The 27,623-nt window shown below is 39.2% G+C and overlaps 1 protein-coding gene across 1 annotated transcript; it reads right to left on the bottom strand.

The window, feature by feature from the left end:
• Nucleotides 1–23,388: 23,388 nt before the first annotated feature.
• On the bottom strand, nucleotides 23,389–25,332 carry MYB36 (myb domain protein 36). Its single transcript, XM_010261474.2, has 3 exons — nucleotides 25,132–25,332; nucleotides 24,834–24,963; nucleotides 23,389–24,376 (listed from the first exon to the last, which is right to left on the bottom strand). Exons 1-3 carry the CDS (start codon nucleotides 25,265–25,267, stop codon nucleotides 23,533–23,535), a joined length of 1,110 nt encoding a protein of 369 aa, XP_010259776.1. The 5' UTR covers nucleotides 25,268–25,332; the 3' UTR covers nucleotides 23,389–23,532.
• Between the last annotated feature and the right edge of the window lie 2,291 nt (nucleotides 25,333–27,623).

Raw genomic sequence — 27,623 nt, forward strand, 5'->3', positions numbered from 1 at the left:
CTATCTCTAGATACCCCATCGTTCAAGCAGAGCCGAGCTAGATTGATCCGTTCGCGAGCTTCCTACTACACGGAACACTCCCTGCAGATCGTAATGCCGCCAGAAGGGTAGAGCATCAGGCAGCCAAATATGTCATCATAGACGAATGGCTGTACCGAAGATCCTACACGCTCCCCTATCTACGCTGCTTGTGACCCTCTGAAGCCAAGCTCATCCTCCACGATACTCATGAGGGCCTGTGTGGACACTTGGGGGGCAGGGCCCTCGCCAAGTGCATCTGGGACTGGACGGCGTCAACATGGTCATTCGGATCGAAGGATTCATCATACTTATCAAACGGGGGAACTTTCGAGTCCTTGGGCATAGGAACAACAAGGAGTTCTGGAGATAGGGGGGATGGAACTGAGAGAAGTGGAGTAGCTTTTACTTCACCCGAGCTTACCTCTTCCTTACCCTTGAGCTCGGGCAGGTCGTGAGTGGAAGCTTGGTGAGCTCGGCGACGCCTTCGCTGCTTCTTTGTTGGCTCGATGTTAGTACTACTGGCCTCTGTATTGTCGAGCTCGATGGGCCCAGGGAGGGGCCCAGACTGCTGCTGGTAGCTGCAAACTGAGGGGCCTTGCCTCAAATCTGTGGCCAGTACCTCAAACTAGTTTTCGGCAAGCGGGAGCTCGAATTGCGAATGCTAAGGCGACACGGGCCTAACTGGCTGAGAGGCCCCCGACCTGACTGCAAGCTACGAGGTAGGGGTAGCTAGTCTCTCTTTCCTGCCGTGAGACGATGCCGAGGTCTCTCCTCGGCGAGAAGGACGTTCGTTCCGACGACGAGGCTTGGCTTGCTGCGTGGCCAGATGCCGAGGAGGGAGTGGCTGTTGGGCCTGAGGCAATGGAGGAAACTACTGTTAATACTGATACTGGGAAACTTGATGCAACACTTACTATTGATAGAGTTGAAACTACTGGAACTGTTGCATTTGAGCTTGCATAGCTCGCATGCATTGCATCAGGTCTTCAAGCTGGTTTTGGCTGGCCACCGGAGGAGCGATGGAGGGTTCAGTGAAGGTTGTTCCAATCGTGGAAGGAAGTGAAACGTTCACAGGTGCCACTGTCTGAGGCACATTCAGGCTAGGAACTCCGTCCGTAGAGAGGGGGACGGTGAACTGTCCAATGCAGATAGTGGGAAGCTGGGTTCGCTCCTCAGAGGCGTTTTGGTCGGCACCACGTCCGGCATTGCTGGAGGAAGCCATGGATGCTGAGTTCTGAGAGTTGCAGAGGTTGGAGGAAGGCTTTTTGAAGCGTTCCCACAGACGACGCCAAATGATGCTGCACGATCCGGACACTCCTAGCTGGCGGAAACCTGGCTCCTAGCTGGTGACAGACGGTACCTGAGACGAATAGGAAAGTGAAGAATTCCCGGGGAGCTCGCCCGATGGGAACACTCCAATGCTTAAGTTAGAACTCTGAGAGAACTGTAGAGAATGCAAAGAGAGAGTTAAGAGTGCAGATGGCACAAGTTCAGTACCTTTGCTCCTTGGGGATCGGGGTCCTTTTATATTGGAGATCTGTCAAATCAGGCGTAACCACCTCTATCAAGCCAAGCGTAACCGCCTCTGCCGCAGCCGTTACTGCTAGAGCCAAGGTGGCGGATGCAGGCAACTGTTGCAGGGTATGGACCTGACAGGCGTGCCACATCCTGCAGAAATGGTAGGCACGACACCGCCTAACGAGGGACGTGGGCGTAACCTCCAGATTCGATAGGTATTGCTGTCAGGCAGATCTTTCCTGCAGGTTGCCAAGCTACTTTGCACCAAGCTACCTTGGGTCGAGCTACCTTACACCAAGGTGTTGGGGGTGCACCGAGGTGCTTATGCTTGAGGTGAACCTTAGGCAAGTATGGACAGGAGTGTTAATGGTGCTGATCTGAAGTGTTTCCACTTTGGGATACTTAGCCGCAGATCGAGGTGTTCCCTTCTCAGGAAGGAAGAGTTTGGGGCTCATTGGGAGGAGCTCGGGACTCCTTGCTTGGAGGGAGCTCAGGGCACTCCTCCCTTAGAGAGAATTCGGGGTAAGCTGGATGTTACTTCCCGGCGAGTTGCCACATCCACCGAGTTGTCCGGCCGGGCTCTGGCGAATTCGTTACGCCAAGTTATGGCCAGGCTGTCACGCTGAATCGTCACTTATGCTAGGTTGTGTCCACGTGTCCCCGTGCTACGAGGTCGGGCCAAATCACCCTCCATCAATTACTATGCTATAAACTATAGAATATATCAAATAATATATCAAACATGCCTCACTATATTGTCACTGATTCATACAGTTGGGTCCTATTCCAACGGATAATAGCTGATCCGATGACCAGCCCTTACTCATTTCTTCTGACCAGCTAGTCAAGTTTCCACATAAGGTAGGTTAGCCCAAAATCACCTGGAACTTTGGGTTGGATTGAAGCTCAAATTTGGGTTAAGGTTGAAAATTATATATGAACCTCACTTAACCTTGGGTTGGTTTGGACTTTACTCCTTTGGCAATCTTATCTAATCTAAATAAATGAAAATATATAAAAGGGAAGAAAAAGAACCTTGAAATCTATTATTTATCTTTCTATATAGTAAAATACCCACATCACCATGCCTCTCCTTGCTTTATTACTCTCACTCTTCATTCTCTTTGATTCTCTCTCCTCTTCCCTTTTCACCACTCTTAAACTACCATGTCATCACCGATCATCCAGTCACTAATTCTCAACTCCATAATGCTATACATGGAAAACATAAAATCAATAGCCTTGATTGAAGTAACGTAGATGGAAAGGAGTTCTTGGAAATAACTTTGAATTTCACCCCTCTGTTTTTCCGTTCATATTCCATCTACGTAGAGAGAGTCAAGCAACTAATTTTGTTCTGTAGGGTTTAGCCAAGATGTATGTGGAAAGGAGATCTTGAGCTAATTCTGAATTGCCCATCTATTCAAACCAGTGATTTTTTTTTCTATATTTTAGCATCATTGGAGTGAGTAAAAAACATCTACAACTGATGTAGCACAATCTGGCTGCTCCCTGTAGGAGATGATCTGGATACCAGCAACGTCAGGCTTGATGAACCTGTAAGAGATGAACCAGAGAACCCAAGGTTATTTATCCGGTGGGGTCGCTCCGATGCTTAAGTTAGCACTTGGTTGCGAGCTGAAAATGATATTAGATTGTAAGAGAGCTAGAGAGCAAAGATTACGTGTCCCTTTCACCCCCGGGGGGTGGAGCCTTTATATAGTGGAGTCCTTGTGGGTTTGGTGGAGTCGGTCCGGAATTCTCACTACGACAGGTTCCATTTCCGTGTTAGTTGGGATAACGCTACCAACTGGTAAGGCTGACCATTTCCGCCTGAATCGGGGAGTGGGGATATAATATTTAGCCATTACAAGGTATGATCCCGTAAGACGCGGAGTACGGTGATGAGATTCCCAGGGTTGTCATGCGGTGGTCGGTCAGCATTGCTTGAATTCGTACTCTTTAGATCCAACCTGATATAAATGCCAAAGTGCTTTGGGACCGAGTTGGTCCAAATGTGACCTTGCATTGAGGTATATGCGTCCCGAGGTAGACTTGTCCTGAGGTGGTCTGGTTATCCGAGCTCGATCCGTTGCGGACTTGGCGTCTCAAAGTGAGCTGTCAGCCTGCTAGTTAGGTCATTAGTTCGGCATAAAGACTGGTCGCCAGGTCGGCGTCAGTGCCAGGTCATCAGGTCAGTGCCTGTGCCTGGTCGCCAGTTCGGGACACTATCATCTTGGCTAAGTTGTTCTGGGTGTCACCTAGTGTTCTAAGATGCCATGTGTCACAATGTCATTGGAGGGCCAAATCCGCCCTCATCAACAACGACGAACCATCTCCCAAGGTTTTCTCTGATTAACCATTTAAGCAAAATGGAGATTGCTCATCTTTCTCGATCCATTTTCACTTTCTAATGCTCTGTTTTTTGTCACACTAATGTATATCGAATCATGGTTTGGTTCTAAATTTTGGGAAGCATACTAGTAGTTCTATGATCATTCAAAAAATACTTCTAGCCTCTAGGAGATTTATTCTTTCTCTCGACGTTTGAAACAGGTATTCTTTTATCCACTTTTCTATTTATCTTTTCTTGCTCTGTTTTCATTTCTCAACAGACAACGATTTGTTTTTTGTCATAGTATTTGTGTAGCAACAAGTGTATTGGTTGTAAATTTTGGGAAGAATACTAGCAGTTCTATCATTCTTCAAAATATGTCTACAGAGTTCTTAACATTAGAAAGAGGTATATTTTTGTTATTGGTCAAAATAGGCTGAGAACAACACTATAATTCTGCTCCCGAGCTGAGGGTTGATTGACGGGTCCGAGGTCTACCAAGGTCGAGGGCTGATAGGTCAGACTTGCGAAGAGAGAAGAAATTAGAGGCCCTAGGTGCTAATCCGAGGTGGGGACTCCGATGGTCAAGTTAGTACAAGTGCAACACCAGGTGGACGAGGACTGAGGCGAGGATGCTCAGATGAGGCCACAGGAGAGATAAGGGAGTTCTTAATAGTCAAGAGTCTAGATGCTTACCTTGAAAGGGTTGCCCTCTATTTATACTTGAAGCTGCCTAGAGGTAGGTGGGCTTGGACGGCCAGGATGCGGCCCAGTCCTGAGGGGCGTGGTCATCCGAGGCTTCTGCGTGCGGCTGTGTCATTGGCTCCGCATTGCACTCCGACCTCTGTTCTAAACACACCCTCATTGGATCCACCTTGGGTGCCGCCATCTGCCGCATGTGTGTGCGCCATTGGTTCGGGCCATGTGCACCTACATCAATTTTCATCCTTTGTTTTTTTTTTCTTTTTTACTGTGAATGCTAGCAGTTGTTCTATGATGGTTATTTGTTGGGTAGAGAAGACGATGTAAACAGTGAGTCCGAATCTCCTGCTCACGTTTATCGTAGCCATAAATGGAGAACATCTCATCCTCTGCATAGTATTATGTAGGGGGAGATATTCCAAATTCACGGGGGATAGTATCTTGTGGGTAGACATGGGCATTGTTGGGGAAAAATGGGGTCGTTGTAACTTTGGAGGAGAAGCTCTGAGGCGCGTCTGAAGACACTGTCTTTAGAACGTTATTTGCCCCCACTCAGTTTTACTGAGTTTGCTGTTGGGTTACAGGCAAATTCGTTCCCAGGATACAATAGAGCCTTGAGCGAGAATCTGCAACCAGCAAAGTTGAAGAGTCTCCAAAGAAACCTTCTGTGAGACTGTAGCAGACTGAACTGAGAGAGAGAGAGAGAGAGTGAATTTCGAAATTGTGTGTTTTGGAATCTGATTCATGCTCCTTAAATAATTTGTGAAGAGGTATGAAGAAAAGGTAGGTGCTAGTTTAGAGAAGGCAGCTTGAACAGTCACAATTTCAAACATTGTGACTGTTTAAAAAGTTGTTAACAGTTAGTGACTGTTAACTTTGAATTGTGCCTCTTGATCACACCCGATCGAATTGTGACCGTTGATCTCATCAACGGTGATCAACAGTCAGCATCGCACCAAAACCAAAGCCGCCATTCGCGAGCCATGCGAAGTATGAGCAAAGTGCGCCTCTAAAGTGCCTCATTGCGCCGCACACACGTGTGCACACGTTGCGCGGTATCAAAACCCCCATACTCTCCTCTACTATTTCTAAGGAGTGTGAATCAACTCCTACTAAAGTATTGGAAACAAAGCTTATAATTTTCCAATGTGGGACAAGTTCAAAACTGGGTTTTGTAAGAGAAAAGCTAATTTTTCAATCAAGTGTGCACGTGCAATTTCTCATGTAATTGACCTATCAAACCCATTGGATTTAATCTTTTATGAGATTAAAATCTAAAAATCCCCACATTGATTAATCAATTACATAGTTCTCTCTCAATCCAAACTACTATGACACAGTTATGCATACAAAAGGTGTTTATCAACTTAATCCTTTTGTTAGTATAGATATCTCAAAGCCTTGTCAAAGTTATTGGTGGTAAGACCTTAAACCAATTACTCTCAAGATAAACTGGAGACATCCATACACACAAAAATGTCCAGTCTCTACAAGAGTTTCAAGTTTTGCTCAGCACTGTTATGGCCATGTGCTTCTTTCCTGGTTTCATGAACAATCCCGAGAGCAAACCCAAACTCTCATGAGAAGCGGCACCACTTCTATATTCACATAGGTGAAGTTCCACTATGGGAAATTTCTCAATGTCAGTGCTAAGAGTCACATTGCTGTAACTTGTTGTTACCCATTAAACCCAATACTGATGGTTTTTCAGTCCAGGTTGGGTTACCATTACAGGTGACTAAGTAAAAGGTTTTAGTCCCATCTCTTTGGTTGTCATTCTTACCAATTCTCTCGCCAAGCCCTTGCTAAGAGGATCGACCAAGTTTTTACTTGACCTCACATGGGTTATAGTGATGACTCCATCTTGAATCAGTTGCCTAACAAATTCATGTCTCAGACTTATATGTCTGGACTTACCATTGTAGGTACCACTGTAGGCCCTTGACAGAGTTGTCTCACTATCACAGTAAATGGAAATTAGAGGCATAGGACTAGGCCAAAGTTTTATATCCAATAATAAATTCCTTATCCATTCAACCTCTTTTCCAGCAGCCGCTAAGGCTATGAATTCAGATTCCATGGTCGAGTGAGATATACAAGCTTGTCTCTTGGATGCCCAAGATATTGCACCCCCACCAAGGACGAAAATCCATCCAGATGTAGACTTGTTATCTCCATTACCGGTAATCCAACTTGCATCAGTGTACCCTTCTAGTACAGTTGGATAATCACAATAAAACAAGCCAAGTTCCAAGGTTCTCTTGAGATACCCAAGAATTCTCCCAATTGCCTTCTAGTGCTCTGCACCGGGATTATTTGTAAACCGACTGAATTTACTTACTGCAAATGCAATATCAGGTCTGGTACAAAGCATAGCATACATCAAGCTTCCTACTGCTCTAGCATACTCAAGTTGTGCAATTGCTCTACCAGAATTTTCTACTAGCTTTATACTAGAATCATATGGTGTGTTATATTCTTTAAACCCTAAATGCTTAATTTCTCAAATACTTTCTCAATATAATGTGATTGGCTTAATGCATAGCCCTTACTATGTTTTTTAACTTTTATTCCCAAGATGGTATCTACTTCTCCTAAATCTTTCATCTTGAAGACAGAGGATAAGTAGTTTTTAGTTTCATTTATGCTAACCATATTTGTACCCACAATAAGCATATCATCAACATAAAGACATACAATTACTCTATAATTTTCAGTAAATTTTGAGTAGATGCATTTATCAACACTATTATGTTTAAAACCAAAAGCTAAGATGCCAGAATCAAATTTCTCATGCCACTATTTAGGTGATTGTTTTAATTCATATAGTGATTTAACTAGTTTACAGACTTTCTTCTCGTTTCCAGGAAGAACAAATCCTTCTGGTTGTTCCATATAAACCTCTTCATTTAAATCACCATTTAAGAAAGCGGTTTTAACATCCATTTGGTGAACAGATAAGTGATAAATGGATGCTAATGCTATGAGTGTTCTAATAGAAGTTGTTCTAACCACTGGTGCATAGGTGTCAAAGTAATCAATCCCTTCCTTTTGACTAAATCCTTTGGCTACCAATCTAGCCTTAAAAGTTTGTACAATTCCATCAGTGTTGTATTTTCTTCTAAACATCCATTAAATTTTATTGGTTTTTATCCTAGAGGCAGATTTACTAGTACCCATGTGTTATTTGACATTATTGAATCCATTTCATCATTTATAACTTCCTTCCAAAAGACAACATCTCTAGAGGTCATGGCCTCACTATAGGTTTTTGGATCATTTTCAATGTTTAGGACAATAGGTATTTTATTTAAAATATTCTCTCTATCAGCCTCAACCAAAAATACAATTGACTGAGTAGAGATAAAATCTGAACCTAAGTGTTTCTCTGTTCTTTGTCTTTGACTTCTTTTAAGTCCTATTGTAGGTGTTACAGTTGTGTCATTTCTTTTTTCAGTCTCATTATTATCAGCAGGTATTGGGATCTGAGTTTCTCTATCATTTTCTATGGATTCATTTTCTGTAGGTTCATAACACAGTTTATTTTCAAAGAATTCAACATCTCTAGTTTCAATTATTATGTTAAACTCTAAGTCTAGAAGCCTATAGGCCTTGCTATGTTCTGCATATCCGACAAACATACTTCTCTTAGCTCTGAGTCCTAACTTGGTTTTTTTAGGATCTGGAACTCTATAATATGCTAAGCACCCCCACACTTTTAGATATGTTAAATTAGGCTTTCTTCCTGTTCATAATTCATATGGGCATTTGTTATTAACTCTAGAAACAATTCTATTATGTAAATGGCAGGCTGTTAGGAGTGCTTCCCCCCACAGGTTTAAGGGTACATTAGCTTTTAACAGCATGCAGTTTATCATTTCTGTAAGTGTTCTATTTTTCCTTTCAGTTAGACCATTTTGTTGAGGGGTATAGGGAGCAGAATATTGATGTATTATTCCAAATTATTCACAGAAAGAATTAAACTCATTTTTAAAGTATTCAGCACCCCTATCACTTCTAAGGATTTTAATTTTCTTTTCTAGTTGATTTTCAACTTCAGTCTTATATAGTTTAAATATGTCAAAGGCTTCATCCTTAGTTCTCATAAGGTAGACATAGGTGTACCTAGAAAAGTCATCTATAAATGTTATGAAATATCTCTTACCTCATCTAATTAATACACCATTGAGTTCACAGATGTCAGAATGGATTAGTTCTAGAAGTTGAGAATTTCTCTCAACACTAGGGAAAAGTTTCTTAGTCATTTTTGATTTTACACATATTTCACATTTTTCAGTTGATTCATTACTGTAAGCAATTATACCAAGTTTGCTCATGTTCTTTACGGATTTAAAATTCAAGTGTGATAATCTATCATGCCATAAAAAGAAAGAATCAACAATATAAGCAGAAACTTTTCCTTCATTAATACTTAATTTGAACATACCATTACAACCATATTCCTTTCCAACAAACATCCCATTCTTGAATAGGATTAGTTTGTCGGATTCAAAGACAACTTTGGATTGAATAGGATCAGTCTTATATATATGGTCAGGTCAGTTCAGTTTTGGTCGTTTACAAATGGTAAAACCGAAATTGACCTAATTTGATTGGCTTGGAAAATTGGTAAACCAAAGCCAATCAAAAATAATAGAAAACCGGCCACTTTGGATTGAGTTTGGTTGGATTGATTATTAAAAAGTTAAAATACAAAACAATATATATACTCTTATTTATTTTTATTGTTTAACTTTTGCTTAACAAAGCCTGTACACCGCACGGGTTCCCGCTAGTATTATATAAAATAAAATTCATATGAAGAGTAGGATCAATATGTACTAAGGCGTGGAAATAGGCTGGGTTGAGTCCAACAGGGGTTAACCCAAGCCCAACCTGAGGTAGGGGTACCCCAACGCCAATCCAACTATCAACCCAATAAATCCGACCGTGACTCAAACTGGCTGATTTTAGAATATGTAGGCCTAACCCAATGGTGTTCATGTGTTTACTCAATGAGAGTAACATTATATGATCACCATTCTACTTCTAATGCATTAACATACTTGGGTCACATATCTATACCGTATTCTAAAATGCGATTGTCCATCTCAGCATCCCTTTTCCACTATTTTTGTTTCTTTTTTGATTTTTTTTTTGTTTTTAAAATATCAACTTTCCTAAGTGTAAAGGAAAGCTGTACATGGATTCCCACCCTCTCAATCTATTCAATCTACTATGAATAAGGATGTTTTATGTTTTAGGTGTTAAAATTTTTCCACAATCTCCTCTTTCAAATAACATAGTATTATAAAGTATATATTTGCCTCGGTTTTGGTGCAAGTAATAAAAATTGAATTTAATTATTTAGTGTCAATTTATATCTTTACCATTTAATTGCACATATGCATAGCATGTGCCCCTACTAGAGTGGAGAAATTATTTCACAATTTGATAATTTTTTTATTATATTAATATTTAATTTATTTATTTCTATTAATTAAATCATAACATTTCTTTTTTGCTTTGTAAATTGATAGGTCCAAGTATCATATGTCATGGGTGTACATGTGTGAATACAAATGTTTTCTCACATGTTTTACATTGAGAAATGTAGTGTAAATGATATTCTAACATGCAAGGATTAAAGTCTCGGTATCGGGTATCATATCGAACAACTCGGATACAAATACAATTACGCTTTGGAAACACATGGATACAGACGAAAAAGATGGAAACGTATGGATGCGCTAGGTAAATGCATATGAATTTCATAAATATATTAATCGCACTAAATTTAAGATCAAAATGATCACAAAATAGTATATAAATACATAAAAATGTAAATATTAAGGATATATATGAAGAAATATATTACGATTAATGAACCGGGATGCATAATTTTATTTATAGTGCATCAATTAAGGGTCCAAGACAGTAAACATATGCACCTATTATATTTTAATTATTATATCAACTATTTTTTATTTTACTATTTTATTTTTTAACATTAAGAAAAAGTCAACTATTATTAACTTTTCAAGTGCAAATTAAAATATCAATTAATAATTTATAAAAATGTAATCTTAACATAAAGTATATCAAATTTGTTAAAATTTCTAAGATGCATATCATATACAAATTCATAGTTTTTAATTACTAAAATCATTATTCTATTATTAATATTTTGATTTATATAATTTTTATGAAATAAAAAATCATTATTTGAAATAAATGTAGATTAGTGGATTTGATATATTCGATTTAATATTATATTCTTCAATGTTTTGTATATAATATTTTTATTTTTTTATAAATAATAAATATGTTGTTATTACTTATTAATGTAAATTAAAATATTAGTTAATAGCTAATAAAAGTATATAAAACTTTTAAGATTTATATCATGTGCAAATTTATAAATTTTAAGTATTAAAATAATTATTCTATTATTAATATTCTATTTGTATAAATTTCTTGATATAAAAAATCATCTTTTTTATATAAATGTGGATTTGATACATTATTTATTCTATTAGTTTAGAAAATACTATTTTAAATATTATTTTTTTAATTTTTAATTGTTTTGTTTAAATTGCATGTAAATAGAAAAAGTTAATAAAATTTATTGTATTTTACTTTATATCATAAAATGTAGTGTGGCTTATTGATTTTGAAACGTTGTGAATTCTATTATGTGTGAGTTGACCCACGTTTGAATCACTTCATTTGTAAATTTTTATAAAGAGCTCTCGTGTACTCTGAGTATTATGCATTAAGTAAGATAAAATTAAAGAGATTTTGGAAGAGAATTAATGAGTGAATTTGAGTTGCAAATTGTTTTGTTTTATTTATAGCTGACCAAATAATCAAGGTTTCCTGAATTTATAGCTGACCAAATAAAAGTTAATATATTTTAAAACTTAAAATTTTCTTTTCAAATTTAATAATGTTATATATACGAGGCATACGCCTTACCGATTTGAGGGTGACCTCATAAAAAACTGAGGTGATAACTTCTCAACCTGCTGATGAGAAGCTAGGTGTTTTGGCTCTACCTCTCATTATTGAGGTGTATGTATGCCTTGATGCCTCGCTTCAAAACACTAGTTCACATTTTACTTTGACCCCATTTCATTAAATTTGGAGCGACGTCCGATAAAATAAGAGTGTACCAGTGTTTGAAAGGAAAGACAAAATATCACCTCACGTTTTGGATATTTATGATTGTGCAATGGGAATCAGAAATCTGTATTGTATTGGGTGTACTCATAGTTCTCCATTTTTTTTTTATTGAAATGATGGTGTATTCTTACCTCGTTGGGTGTCACTCCAAATTTAGAGCGACTGCGGCAGCTGATTACGTGAACTCCCAAAACACTTCAGTTGTGACATTCTCAATGAAAAAGGTATACTTGACTTAACCCAAGGGTTTATTGATTGGTAAATTACCTCTTTGGAGGAGAGGATGAATCGCCACCGGTGCTGGTAGCCAAGTACATTTCTGTAAGAGTCCGATGACCCCTCGTCTTTGAGTGCTCCAACTTCTTCTACTAGGGCTCGGATTGAGAAAACATTGGCGGCCTCTGCTCTGCTCCCATCAGGGATAACCCCTCAGTTCAACGCCAAAGTATCCACCGACGAGCCAAATACTGAACTAGCTAAGACTGAGTTCGGTCGCCCAGGTGATCTATTTGTTGGCTTTTGGATTCCAACTCCATCAACGATGGATGGGCTTTGACTAGCAGCCAGAGCCAGGAGGTGGTGGCATTCACATGCGGAGCCCTGTTTTTGTGCAGGTTGTATATGAAGAAGAACCCAGGAGCAGTTTCGGGGTGGCTTCGTCTCCCCGGTGGTGGCATCACCAGTTTCTCTGAAGCCACGCAAATATACGAATTTGCCTCAGTTCTGGACGAGTGAGTAGTGGTCTAGTGCCTCTTTCCAGAAACCGAACAATATTGAAACAGCTTGTGGGATGGTGGTGATGGTGACGGAACCTGGTGGTGGAGCGAACAAAAGAGGCCTTGAGAAGGTGGTGGGTGTGATTGAATTCGATTTTTGTGAGTGAGTGCATGAGATGTTTTTGAGAACGAGTGGTCCATTGAATTCGGTTTTTGAGAGTGAGTGCGTGAGAGGTTTCTGACAGGGCCGAGGAATTTGCCCTATCGGAGCGTGCAGTGGCCACTGACGGCTTCTCGTCAGAGAAGAAGATTGGAGCAGAGAAGGAATCCCTTCCCTCGAAGCTCGCGCACTTTTCCGCCACTTGTGCAGTTAGCTCCACTGCCTTCGAAGACTATTATTATGGGCAATAAATCAGGTTGAAAATCCTAACTGAAAAACAAAGGAAAAACACAGCTTGTATGGGTGGGCTCCGAAGACTACGAAGAAGCCATTTCGGCAGAGGCTCTATTGCCCACTCCGATGAACACCTAGACGCTCATTACTTCACAGAAAAATGACTAAAAACGAAACCAAAAACAGAGAAAACAAATATGAGAAGATGCGGTGATAATAGGACTGCCTTCATAGCCAGGGAACAAGGGATAACTGGATAAGAGCAGTTTGGAAATGGTCGTTGGCGAGATGAAGGGGAAAGAGGAAAAAAATGTAATAAGAGAGGAAGGGATTAGAGTAGAAGGAGAAGGGTGGTTAGAGGAGGGGTACTGTCGTGTTGCCGCTGGGGCGAGAGCTTGCAAATGATGAAAAAAAAAGAGGATCGGCGGATTTGTCCCTCTTCTTCTTCATCGACCCCCTGCCCTGTGTTCCTTCGCCGGTGTAGCAGAGGTAACTACAGTAGCTATCGTTTGCGATTTTGTCACTATGCACCCGACAAGTATCCCATCGAAGGTCGATCGCTAGGGGCTGCAAGCAGAAGCTCGATTGCAGCATTGTCCTGTACGGGTGACACGTTGTAACATTGTAAATCGGTCAACAGGTGAAAATCCCAACTTCACAACCCATAACCCCTTCAAGAAACCCTAGATAGATTTTCACAACAAACGCCACAAATCCAATCACCAGATGCAGAGGTCAGATGAAGAAACAATGGCGCCCCTCTTGTTCTCTTCTCCAGAACCGCCGCAACTACAAAGGTCTATCCTGCGGCGATGGTTCCTAGGAACTGAATTCCGTCTTTGTTTTTCCAGGGAGAGAGAGAGCGCTCTGAATTCCGTCTTTGTTTTTATAGCTAAGGGTTTACAGGGTTCTGCGACGCACTTTTCCTCGAATAAAGGTTTACAGAGAAGGAATCCCTTCCCTCGAAGCTCACGCACTTTTCCGCCACTTGTGCAGTTAGCTCCATTGCCTCCACCTTGTTCACCTCCAACACTCCCACCCTCTATCTAACACCCTCCTCTCCCCCCATTAATCCACCCCACTAATGTCATAATATTCACTAGACGCGGACCCTTTCTCTTCTTTTTCGTCGTGTCCTTGTGGGAGTCACCGAAGACATGGTTGGAATCTTATTTTGGTAAAATGGGGTAACAGTAATTTTGGAGGAAAAGTTTTGAACTGCGTCTGAAGGTATTGTCTTTAGAACGTTATTTGTCCCCACTCAGTTTTACTGAGTTTGCTGTTGGGTTACAGATAAATCCATTCCTAGGATACAACAGAGCTTTGGGCGAGAATCGACAACCAGAAAAGTTGAAGAATCTCCGGAGAAACCTTCTGTGAGACTGTAACAGACCGGATTGAAAGAGAGAGAAAGTGGATTTCGAAAATGTGTGTTCTGGTTTATGAAGAAGGCAAACAAAGGTAGGTTTATGAAGAAGGCAAGCAAATGTGTGTTCTGGTTTATGAAGAAACTCCTTAAATAGTTTATGAAGAGGTATGAAGAAAATGTAGGTTCTGGTTTAGAGAAGGCACTTTGAAAATTGTGACTGTTTAAAAAGTAGTTAACAATTAATGACTGTTAACTTTGAATTGTGTCTCTTGATCACACTCGATCGAATCGTGAGATCAACAGTCAGCATCGCACCAAAACCAAAACCGCCCTTCGCGAGCCATGCGAAGTACAAGCAAAGTGCGCCTCTAAAGCGCCTCATTGCGCCGTGTGCGCGCACGTTGCACGGTATCAAACCCCCATACTCTCCTCTACTATTTCTAAGGAGTATAAATCAGCTCCTATTAAAATATAGGAAACAAAACTTATAATTTTCCAATGTGGGATAAGTTCAAAACTGGGTTTTGTAAGAGAAAAGCTAATTCTTCAATCAAATGTGCAGGTGCAATTTCTCATGTAATTGACCTATCAAACCCATTGAATTTAATGTCTTATGAGATTAAAATCCAAAAATCCCCACATTGATTGATCAATTACATAGTTCTCTTTCAATCCAAACTACTATGACACAGTTATGCATACAAAAGGTGTTTATCAACTTAAACCTTTTGTTAGTATAGATATCTCAGAGCCTTGTCAAAGTTATTGGTGGTAAGGCCTTAAATCAATTACTCTCAAAACAGACTGGAAACATCCATACACACAAAAATGTTCAGTCTCTACAAGAGTTTCAAGTTTTGCTCAACACTGTTATGACCATGTGCTTCTTTCCTGCTTTCATGAACAATCCCGAGAGCAAACCCAAACTCTCATGAGAAGCGGCACCACTTCTATATTCATATAGGTGAAGTTCCACTATGTGTTCCGTTATTTGACACATTTCAGAACTTCATTAAGAGTTTAACTCAACCTCTCATCATAACGGACAACACTGTTTATGTTATGATGGGAAATTTCTCAATGTCAGTGCTAAGAGTCACATTGCTGTAACTTGTTGTTACCCATTAAACCCAATACTGATGGTTTTTCAGTTCAAGTTGGGTTACCATTACAGGTGACTAAGTAAAGCATTTTAATCCCATCTCTTTGGTTGTCATTCTTACCAATTCTCTCGCCAAGCCCTTGCTAAGAGGATCAACCAAGTTTTTACTTGACCTCACATAGGTTATAGTGATGACTCCATCTTGAATCAGTTGCCTAACAAATTCATGTCTCAGACTTATATGTTTGAACTTACCATTGTAGGTACCACTGTAGGCTCTTGACAGAGTTGCCTAACTATCACAATAATTGGAAATTGGAAGCATAGGACTAGGCCAGAGTTTTATATCCAATAATAAATTCCTAATCCATTCAGCCTCTTTTCCAGCAGCCACTAAGGCTATGAATTCGGATTTCATGGTCGAGTGAAATATACAAGTTTGTCTCTTGGATGCCTAAGAAATCGCACCCCCACCAAGGACGAAAATCCATCCAGAGGTGGATTTGTTATCTCCATTACTGGTAATCCAACTTGCATCAGTGTACTCTTCTAGTACAGGTGGATAATCACAGTAAGACAAGCCAAGTTCCAAGGTTCTCTTGAGATACTCAAGAACACTCCCAATTGCCTTTCAATGCTCTGCACTAGGATTACTTGTAAACCGACTGAGTTTACTTACTACAAAAGCAATATCAAGTCTGGTACAAAGCATAACATACATCAAGCTTCCTACTGCACTAGTAGCTAATTTGCTTAAATACAAATGAAGAAATTCAAAAAAAGGACTGAAACGTGAAATACCATTGGACAAGACCAAAATCATTTTTCTCCGCTACTTGAGTTAGGTAGGTGAGTTGACTCACCCATACCTCATACAATCAGCTGATCTCTAGCCTTGAAGTTAAGTCTTTTATCCAACACTTAGCATGCAGACTTTGCTTTGTTCCACCAAGCGATCAGTCATTAAACTCGATGTTAGTTCTATGCAGCCTTGGCCTTGAGGTTTATCACCAGTTAGACTCAACGTCGATTGCAATCTTGGTGCCTATTACACTCCTAAATGAACTTGGAACCAATCCCTTTCACAGATTGACTACCGATTACAATCTTGATGCCAATACTAGAGCAAGATGAATTGCTTGATGCCAATTACAGGCTTGGTGGACGACAACCACAATGAAGTTTCAAAACCTACTATCTCACAATAGCCAAATAGCAAAAAATATATGTCTAAACGAAAATAAAATAATTTTGTTTTCCTCTTTGTGTAATTTAAATGGGAAATTATATGCAATAATAAGAACACAATCTACAAGTAGAAGACACAAGATTTTAACATGAAAAACCCTCCAAAGCGAAGGGAAAAACCACGGGCAACTAGCCACTTAAAAACTTCCACTAATAAATCAATGGGATACAGCAAAGTTCTTTTCTAGTAGTAAATCTAGAGGCTATCAGCATCAACTACTCACCAAAATGATAATAGAGAAGAGGAATAGCAAATCAAACCAGTAGATATGCAGCTTGAGGCGCCATCAATTGCATACTAAAATCTCAAGGTGATCGCAGAAAGGGATGCCATGCAAGTTTTGTGTTCTTCGCCCATGAGAACCCACAAAAACTCTCTTCTCCTTTCCCTTCTCTCTCTCTCTCTCTCTATTTTTCTCTCTAAAACAGTCTTCGGTGGAAGGCTTCACCGAACCATTCGTATTCACTCAACTTGCCGAGTTTGTTTTGTTGCAAATTAATGTCTTTTTTTTTGTGGGCCCTCCACGTGGAAAGGGAGCCCAACCAACAATCTCCCCCTCACTTCTCACATGGAGGGTGCCAGCGGCCTTCTGCAAATAACAAGTTTATCCTTTGACAAAGTCTTGGTCATCATATTTGAGCCATTATCATCAGTATGAACTTTCTCAAGTTGTAGCAGCTTCAACTCTAGCACATCTCGAATCCAATGATACCTCACATCTATATGCTTAGAACATGAGTGGAGAGTAGAGTTCTTACTAAAGTGGATTGCACTCTGGTTGTCACAGTATAGAGCAAACTTTTCTTGCTTATGACCCAACTCTTGTAGGAACTTCTTCATCCAGAAGACTTCTTTGCAGCCCTCAGTAATAGCAATATACTCAGCCTTAGTAGTAGACAAAGCAACACACTTTTGCAGTTTTGATTGCCACAAAACAGCTCCCCCTGCAAATGTAATCAAGAACCCTGATGTAGACTTTCTAGAGTCAATGTCACCAGCCATGTCTGCATCTGTATAACCATCTAGCATTGGTTTGTTACTTCCAAAGCACAAACAAACTCTTGAGGTACCTCTGGGATATTTGAGAATCCATTTCACAGCTGCCCAATGTTCTTTTCTTGGATTAGAGAGAAAGCGACTAACAACACCAACAACATGAGCTATATCTGGCCTTGTACATACCATAGCATACATCAAACTACCAACTACAGATGCATAATGCACATTCTTCATTTCTTCCTTCTCTTTCTCACTTGTAGGAAATTGCTTTGAGCTAAGCTTGAAATGACCTGCAAGTGGAGATACAACCGGTTTTGCTTTGCTCATATTGAATCTCTCTAAAACCTTCTCAATGTATTTTTCTTGGGATAACCAAAGCTTCTTGTTCTTCCTGTCACGGATGATTTTCATGCCAATGATCTGTTAAGCTGGACCCAAATCCTTCATAGCAAAAACTTTACTGAGTTCTTTCTTCAACTTGTTGATTTTAACAGCATCATGACCAACAATCAACATATCATCCACATAAAGCAGGAGAATAACAAAATCACCATTAGAGAATTTCTTTACAAACACACAGTGATCAGAAGTAGTCTTACTATACTCATTAGCTTCCATAACGGAATCAAACTTTTTGTACCACTATCTGGGTGCCTGTTTGAGCCCATATAAGCTCTTTCTCAACCTACAAACAAGATCTTCTTTACCTTGTCTCACAAAGCCTTTAGGTTGCTCCATGTAAATCTCCTCCTCTAAGTTACCATGGAGAAAAGCGGTCTTCACATCAAGTTGTTCAATTTCCAAGTTTAAGCTGGCAGCCAATCCCAAAACAACTCTGATAGACGACATCTTCACAACAGGTGAGAAAATTTCTTCAAAGTCAACACCCTTTTTTCTGATTAAATCCCATCACAACCAATCTTGCCTTGTACCGTGGTTGTGAGCAATTTTCTTCACTCATCAATCTGAAAACCCATTTATTCTTCAAGGCCCTCTTACCCTTTGGTAGCTTTACCAGATCATAGTATGGTTCTCATGGCTTTTAACCATTCTTGTTTCTTCTCATGAGACAAAACCTCCTGATAATTCTCTGGTTCTCCCCCATCAGTAATCATTACATACTCAGTAGGGGAGTATCTTACAGAAGGTTGACGCACTCTAGTGGATCTTCTCAACTAAAGCTCTTCTGGTGGCTCTAAATTATTCTGTTCATCTGCTTGGTCTTCTTCATTTACTGGCTCATTATCAACTGGAGGGGTATTTTCGTCTTGATCTTTTTGTACATCTCTTATATTTCCAGTATTTGTAGTTGGTGGACCAATCATATTTGGGTCAACTGATTCATGATCTGTAGACTTTGGCTTATCTGGCTTTTCAAAGTCTGTAATAGTCTAATCCTCGAGGAACATTGCATCTCTGCTTCTAATGAGTTTCTTGTTAATTGGATCCCAAAACCTGTACCCAAATTCCTCATGACCATACCCAAGAAAGATACATTGCTTCGTTCTACTGTCAAGTTTGGATCTCTCATCTCTAGGAACATGCACAAATGCCCTGCAACAAAAAACTTTCAAATAATCATAAGATACATCTCTTCCTTTCCAAACCTTCTCAGGAACATCACCATCCAAAGGAACCGAAGGAGAAAGATATATCAAGTCAACTGTTGTTCTCATTGCCTCCCCCCGAAAGGACTTAGGCAGCTTTGCACGAGAGAGCATACATCTAATTCTGTCATTAATGGTACGGTTCATTCTCTCTGCAACACCGTTGTGTTGAGGTGTTTTTGGCACTGTCTTCTCAAACTTGATCCCATGAGTTCTGCAATACTCTGTAAATGGCCCTCTATATTCATCACCATTATCTGCACGAACACATTTCAACTTCCTTCCAGTTTCCCTCTTAACTATAGCATGAAAATACTTGAAAACCTCTAAAGCTTGATCTTTAGTTTTCAAACAATAAGCCCAGACCTTTTTGGAATGATCATCAATAAAGGTAATATAATAGTGAGCACCACCAAGACTCAAAAAGTCCATAGAGCAAACATCAGTATGGACCAAATCTAGAACATTTGCTCTTCTAGAATGAGAGAAAATTTTAAATGCAACTTTGTGCTGTTTACCTACCAAGCAGTGAGAGCATGTTTTCAAGTCAGAAAAATTCAAACCTAGAACATTATGCTTCTTTGAAAGAACCCGCAAACCATTCTGACTCAAGTGACCCAACCGTGTATGCCAAAGTTCAATGGAAGAGTCTTCAACTGCATTTACCTCTCCCCCACAAGATTTAGCCTCTGTCACATAGAGAGAACTGCACTTGTTTCCCCGAGCTACCACCAAAGACCCTTTAGTGAGCTTCCATTTTCCTTCACCAAAGTACTTTTGATAGCCATCATCATCAAGCATCCCAGTGGAAATCAAATTAAGGCGAATCTCAGGAACATGCCTCGCATTATTCAAGAGCAATTTGCAAGCAGTATTAGTGTTCAGGCATACATCTCCTATACCGATAATTTTGCAAGTAGTATTTGTGTTCAGACAATTTGTGTTCAGGCATACATCTCAGGCAAAGAGCTAATCAAACACATAGCATGAATCTCTTCATCTAACTTTACCTCCATAGCAGCCAACTGGTTCAATATACCTTGAAGGACATTCAAGTGCTCAGAAACAGAAGTTCCATCCTGATATCACAAACACATAAGCTTCTTGAAAAGAAAAACTTAATTCTGATAATTTCTTTTCTCATATAACTCCTACAGAATAGTCTACACCTTATGGGCGTTAGTCTCATTGGCAACATGTTGATACACTGTATTATCCACCAATTGTCTGATCTTTCCAACTGCCTTTCTATTTAGTTTCTCCCAGTCTTTACCGGACATACCTTATGGCTTGCCTTCATCACCCAATATGGTGTCTTCATAGTCATAACAACAGAGCAAATCCATCATTCTAGACTTCCATATTGAATAGTTTGAATCAGTGAGCCTAATCATAATGCCACTGTTGTTACTGGTCGAGTCCTCCATTTAATTAGCACAAGAAATTCCTCAAAATAACCGTAGCTCTGATACCACTTGTTGAGAAAAACCCGCTATCTCATAATAGCCAAATAGCAAAAAATATATATGTTTGAAAGAAAACAAAATAATTTTGTTTTCCTCTTTGTGCAATTTAAATGGGCATGCAAGCCAAACAATATCAACAAAGTAGAGAAATTATATGCAATAATAAGAACACAATCCACAAGTAGAAGACACAAGATTTTAACATGGAAAACCCTCCAAAGTGAAGGGAAAAACCACGGGCAACTAGCCACTTAAAAACTTTCACTAATAAATCAATGGGATACAACAAAGTTCTTCTCTAGCAGTAAATCTAGAGGCTATCAGTATCAACTACTCACCCAAAGGTGGATTTCATCACATATCACCAAATAACTCAGAGACAAAAAATAAATCTCACCAAAATGATAATAGAGAAGAGGAATAGAAAATCAAACCAGTAGATATGCAGCTTGAGGCGCCATCAACTGCATACTAAAATCTCAAGGTGATCGTAGAAAGGGATGCCACGCAAGTTTTGTGTTCTTCGCCCATGAAAACCCACAAAAACTCTCTTCTCCTTTCCCTTCTCTCTCTCTCTGTTTTTCTCTCTAAAACAATCTTCGGTGGAAGGCTTCACCGAACCATTCGTATTCACTCAACTTGCTGAGTTTGTTTTGTTGCTCATTAATGTCTTTTTTTTGTGGGCCCTCCACGTGGGAAGGGAGCCCAACCAACACAATATGGCAAAGATGACATGATTTAGCTTCAAGGAGTGGAAACTCTGGATATTGCTTCTACTACAACATTGATGAAATAGGCAATGAAAGCTCTAATCCCTGGGCAAATTCGGTGGCGTTGCCACCTAAGAGAATGTGAGTGAGAGAAAAGAGCAGAGACCATGAATGTCGAGAAGTAGTGAAAACATCGAAGGATCTTTTTCAAAAACACCCACCTTATAATATTATTAGGAGTTGCAGAGTTCTTCATCTGATCCCTTCACCAAAAGCTTCAGTACTCTCTGCTGCTGAATTTGGTTGTTTAGGGTTCGAATTAGGATTATTCAAAAAGGGAAGTCTAAATATCAAAAACTATTGGGTTACCCGTTGGATAACCATGACCCAACCCACCCAACCCATTAAATATCCCATTATTCGGTTATCCAATCCATAGTGACCCGAGATTAAATGGTTACAACCCAACCCGTCAATTAATGGTTGGGTTGGGCGAGTTCGTGGATTGGGTTGAAAAACTACCACTCTACATAACACCATGCATGATTGTAATAATGTTTTCAACTTGTCGTTGATCCAGTTGGTTGGTTGAATCATTTGAATTGTATTTGGCATTGATTTTGGGTCTGGTTCTTTTGAAACTCATTACATTGTCAAAAAATGTAGAATTAGTCAAAAATCATTTGACTCGGGCAGTTCAACAGTTGACGCATTTGACCCGGTCACCAGATTGTGAGTTGTACACTCAATGTATGTGCACACTTTTGAAGGCCATAACTTTGCACTTCGTTGTCCAATTGGGATGGTCTTTTTTTTATTATTATTTTTATTTTGACTAACTTTTCAAGATCTACATGTCTCAACGTGCCAAAGACACCTTGCCCAACTATTTTTGCCAAAAAAACCTCTTTTGGGTCTGAAATTGCAATTTTAGCATTTTTATAAATAAAAAATAAAAAATAAAAAATAAATTAAAAAATATAAGTTAAACATAAAATAATATTTGTATTATACATATATTATATCTCAATGCATGTTTATACATTCCTATACACACACTGATATTGCAATTTTGGCATGGACTGACCCATTCGACCCAGATGGTCGAACCAGTGACCCACGACCTGGAGGTAAACCGTTCAGCCTTCAGGAACATCCCATGGCATATGCTTATCAGATATGGAACCTTCTCTAATCCCACCAAATATTGGAGCACTATTGGTGCCCTTACACCTAAACCCTCACATGCCTAAATGCCTTTTTTGTAATGTCACAATGCCTGAATGTTACATTCACTATGAAATTCATGCATGCACATTCCTTAAACATATTGGAGCATAGCTAAACTTATGCTTCAATACCTGTAGTATATCATTATTAATCATAGCCTTCATTTTCTCATGTCTCATCTCCTCAACTACATCTCTATACCAATGCGGATTGGGTGGCCAAGTCTGTTGACAATGGAAACTCATTTAACCGATCTTGTCTCATGGTCTGCAAATAAACAAATTCATGGTGATTTCATGATCTAGTACTGCAATCTCCTATTGAGGAGCTTGGCTTGCCTTCCTGTAATTTGTCAGCTTTGCTAATTTGTTTGATAATTAAAATGGCCTTAACATATATAAATACAGAAACAGTCACACTAGAACAGTTCCTGAGATTTTAAACTCTCAAACCTGCTTCCTACTGTTTAAATGCCTATATTAAAGACTTCTGCTTTTATTTAGTTTCTTCTTTTTCCATGTGGAGGGGTGGAAGGAATGGAGAAGAAACAAAGTGGTAGGTAATATTGATGAACCATCGATCTGAAATTCTTAACACCTGGTTGTGAAGCTGATAGGCCTTTGAATTTCACGGCATCTCCCCGGGATCAGATTTATTTTCAAATTATTCAAAAAAGATTATTAATTCTATTAATTTTATCATCAATGTATGCGATACTCATGGTGGTTCAATTCACATAAAAATAGGAAATAAACAAGGCAAAGCATTAAAAATAGATATAAAGAGACATGGCAAAGCAACAGTATTATTCACACGATTTACACCATTAGACATCAGACTCCATATGTCTATTCCCTAATCCCTCTCCCGTTGAGTCTGTAATTATACTTAAAAATTCTTTAATTACTACGTACATATGTATTAACTTATTATAGGTCATATCCTAATACATAATCTGGAAACAAACCATCAGGCTGAAGAACAGAAGCTGAGTCCCAAGAATTTGATGAAGATGACTTTGTATCAAAATCATTAGCCCACCATGGCATGCTGTCCTTGACCGCTTCCGTTTCTTTGAAACCATCGAATTCAGTAATCTGATCTTCATTTGGTACGTACCCACAGTTTTTGCCATAAAGTAACTCATTTAATTCAGCATATAGACCTGCAGATACGGATTGGAGGTTTCTGTTAGATTTGTCGACGCTGTTTAGTTGTGACATGATAGTTGTGTCAATTGGAACAGAACCATTGCTAAAAGCAATGGAGCTCTCTGACGATGAGAACCCATTCAAAGAGTTCTCCAGTTTGGCTTGTTTACTGAGACTACTCGCCAAATTGTCTTGTTGAACACCAATTGGAGCTGTGGGTAGCTCATCCAAGGCAACCTTCTGACTGGTTCCAGCTTGAGTAGTAGCCCCTTCTTGCATCAGAGAGGTGGGATCATCGTTCGCGACGTGGTTGTTTGGGAAGATCCTACCTCCAAAGGGATGCAGTTTGGGCCACAGTGCAGCATTGTTATAGAAAGAGAATGGGCTTTGGAGACTTTGGAGCTGCATGTGCAGTTGCAATCTTTCGAGCGCGGAGTTGCTTAGGGCTGGATTATCTTCCATTCCGTTTGTGACTTTGGGATCTAGATTTAGTGCAGAAGATAGACGGCGAGTCTGAGTCTCTTTACGCCTTCCTAGCAGCTTTTTCTTCAGTCTGGTATTCCAGTAGTTTTTGATGTCATTATCAGTTCTGCCAGGTAATTGGGCTGCAATTATTGACCACCTAAAACAGAAGAAATTTTAACAAACGTTTAGACTCGATCATGAGAGAGAGAGAGAGAGAGAGATTGGATTTCTATAGCTTGAGTTTTTTTTAACTTCGTTCTTCTCTCCCCTATCTTCTCTATCTTTTTCATTTCTGACTGTTAGAAAATTCTACCCTAACGAAATCATGATCCACACAAACAGAGAGAGAGAGAGAGATTGAATTTCTATAACTTGAGTTTTCTTTAATTTCGTTCTTCTCTCCCCTATCTTCTCTTTCTTTTTCATTTCTTACTGTAGAAAATGCTACCCTAAGGAAATCATGATCCACACAAACAGAGAGAGAGAGAGATTAGATTTCTATAACTTGAGTTTTGTCCCCTATCTTCTCTTTCTTTTTCATTTCTTACTGTAGAAAAATGCTACCCTAACGAAATCATGATCTACACAAACACACACACACAGAGAGATTGTACCTGCTTCCAATACTAATATAGAGGCTGCAGATGATGTTATCTTCTTCTTCGGAAAATCCACCATGTTTAATGTTGGGTCTCAAATAATTCAACCATCTCAGTCTACAACTCTTCCCACACCTCTTAAGACCTGCAGAATTTATGAATAAAGAAAACACTGCTGATCAACTGAACGTTTCTTTATTTAATTAGAGGATACAAACACGAGCAAGATTACAAACAGGAGAATATGTGTACAAGTGTGTGAGAAAGAGAAAGCAAGAGCGAGCGAGAGAAGAAGAAGAAGAAGAAGGCATACCGATCTTCTGAGGAAGAGCAATCCAATTGCCTCCGGTTCCATACTTTTCGATATAGGCCTTAAGCATCGCGTCTTCTTCGGGAGACCAAGGTCCCTTTTTCACGTTAGCTTTGTCGCAGCAAGGAGCTCTACCCATCTCTCTTTCTTCCCTTTTCTCTCCAACCCTCTGTCTGTGTGCAATCGTCTGGTTAGATATGAAGAGGTGCCCTAGGATGGTTGGAGGGAAAGAGGGAAGGGAGACCAAGCTTTATAGGACGTGAGGGATGATGTGATGCTTAGGGGGACAAAAGTCTCACACCTCACCTTCTCCTGTCTTACTATTCAACGCTACTGCTTCTTTTTAGGGTTTTTGCAAGCCTATTATCTAAAGGTCTTCTCTCTCTCTCTAGAATTGCTTTCTTTATATATGCTTTTGATTTTTCATCGAGGCTCCCTTTAATTTGGTTAATTTTGTTGCATGTACACTGAAGGAAACCAATAATTCCCGAAAATTATTATTTTATAGTGTTGAATTAAATACAAAATGCATGGCTGTGGAAAACCCCACCATTTTCAAAAAGTGAGTATGAATTGTAGGGAAATACCATTACTTACAATTTTCTGTTTGTTATTTTATCAATGGAGGTTGATCATCTCCATTCAAATTATTCATTTGTTTTCAACCATTCAGGTTTATTTTCTAAGTTAAAGTTGCTTTTGTTTCCTAAAGCTCAGCTTGGAAAGAGTACAAATAATACAAAACATAAGGTTTTGCACTCTACATATATACATTTGTACTCCTTCCAAGCCTTAAGGAAATAAGTCAGAAAGGAAAAAATTTTAAGAAATTTTTGGATTAACCAAAAGCAGCCAAAGATAAACACTAGAAGTAGAAATGTGGATAAGTTGTTTTCCTGTCGAATGTAATTTTCCAAAGAAACTAATCATGGTCCTTTACTATTTACTTTTTTGTGCAAGCAAATACAGCCCGGATCTATTTAGCAATTCAGCTGCGCTATGCTACAAGATAATGAATAAAAAAACCTGCAGTTTCTTTTGACTTGCTCTGAACCTTCCTAGAATGTACCCTATTCTCCTAAACCATAGAAGCAGTCTATAAATGGAACAGTTCTACATCTTTGGAGCACCGAGGAGACCAACATCTTGATGATCGTCATAGGTATCCATGTACTATATTTTTGTAGTAAAAAATAAAGACCGAAGACAAAATTCATTCCAATCAACAAAATTACATGACAGAGTTGTGACTCTCCTAGAGTGAATACACACAAAGAACTTGGCTCAAGCAACACACTCAAAAGAAAAAAAAACAAAAAAACAAAAAAGAAAAATCTATGGTGCCAGAAAAATACATATCAAAAAGACTTTAACAAATTACAACTCTCCATGAATTTTGGTGAAAATCCACCTGATTGGTTTCTACTTTTGTAATGCTGATTGATTGGTTAGAATTTTTTCCGGTATCGTGTCTTTTCAATATATATCATAGTTCAATCCAAAAAAAAAAAAAGAAAAAAGAAAACTGAAGGCATTATTAACCATTCCCAGATCAGAACCACAACCCTAGGGACCAGAAAATCAACCGAGCCGAAGGCCAACAAAAAACCTAAATCCCAAAAACATTGCCCTGACTGGTTAAAGATCCTCATCGAACAGTGTCTCCTTGTTCACTCCCTCTCTTCCTCTACCTTTCACATTCTTACCGACATACAAATCCATTAATTTTCTCAAATTTTTGACTAAGGGAACCCACAAAAAATGTACCATTGATTACTAATACCAGAAAACAATGTATTAGTGATTACGTACCCATAACCCATATTAAAGAATGTGCATCGGGTTTGTTACTTGGGTTCAGTTTGGTTTGGAAGGAGTACAAATGTAAATATGTACAGTACAAATACATACAAATAATACAAAATATAAGGTTTTGCACTCTACATATTTACATTTGTACTTCTTCCAAACTGAGCCTTAGAAGAGAAATCCTCTCAGCTGGTTGGACCAGTTGAACGGTTGGTGCCAACCCATGCATGCATGAACCCATTTATAGACCATTTTATATATGGTATATGGAACATATATATATGGGTACACAAGATTTCCAGTATGAAAATGGTTTATAAAAAGGGTAATATAGTCATTAAATTGGAAAAGGAAAAAATATTTGGTCCAAACAACAACGGGATACTGCAATCCTGTTGTTACAAGTTGGCTAGGTTTTTTCTATTAAAGAAATAAAAAGTTGAAACTATATTTAATGAATAAGGAAGAAAAACCAAGAGGAAGAGATAAAGATTTCAAAGCTTTTTGAAAGGAGGGAACCACACATTGACCTCGGATTCTTAATATAACATCAAATCATTTTCAAATTCAAGGGGGAAGGAAGACGGAGGACCATGCCCGCACCCACAAACAATATAAATATCAAGAGACCTCACTTGCACAAATACTAATATCTTAATTGGCAAGTAGACTCATATCTTTCGGAG

The sequence above is a fragment of the Nelumbo nucifera genome, chromosome 2, assembly GCF_055504915.1.
Source record: "Nelumbo nucifera cultivar China Antique chromosome 2, China Antique-T2T, whole genome shotgun sequence".
Taxonomy (NCBI): domain Eukaryota; kingdom Viridiplantae; phylum Streptophyta; class Magnoliopsida; order Proteales; family Nelumbonaceae; genus Nelumbo; species Nelumbo nucifera.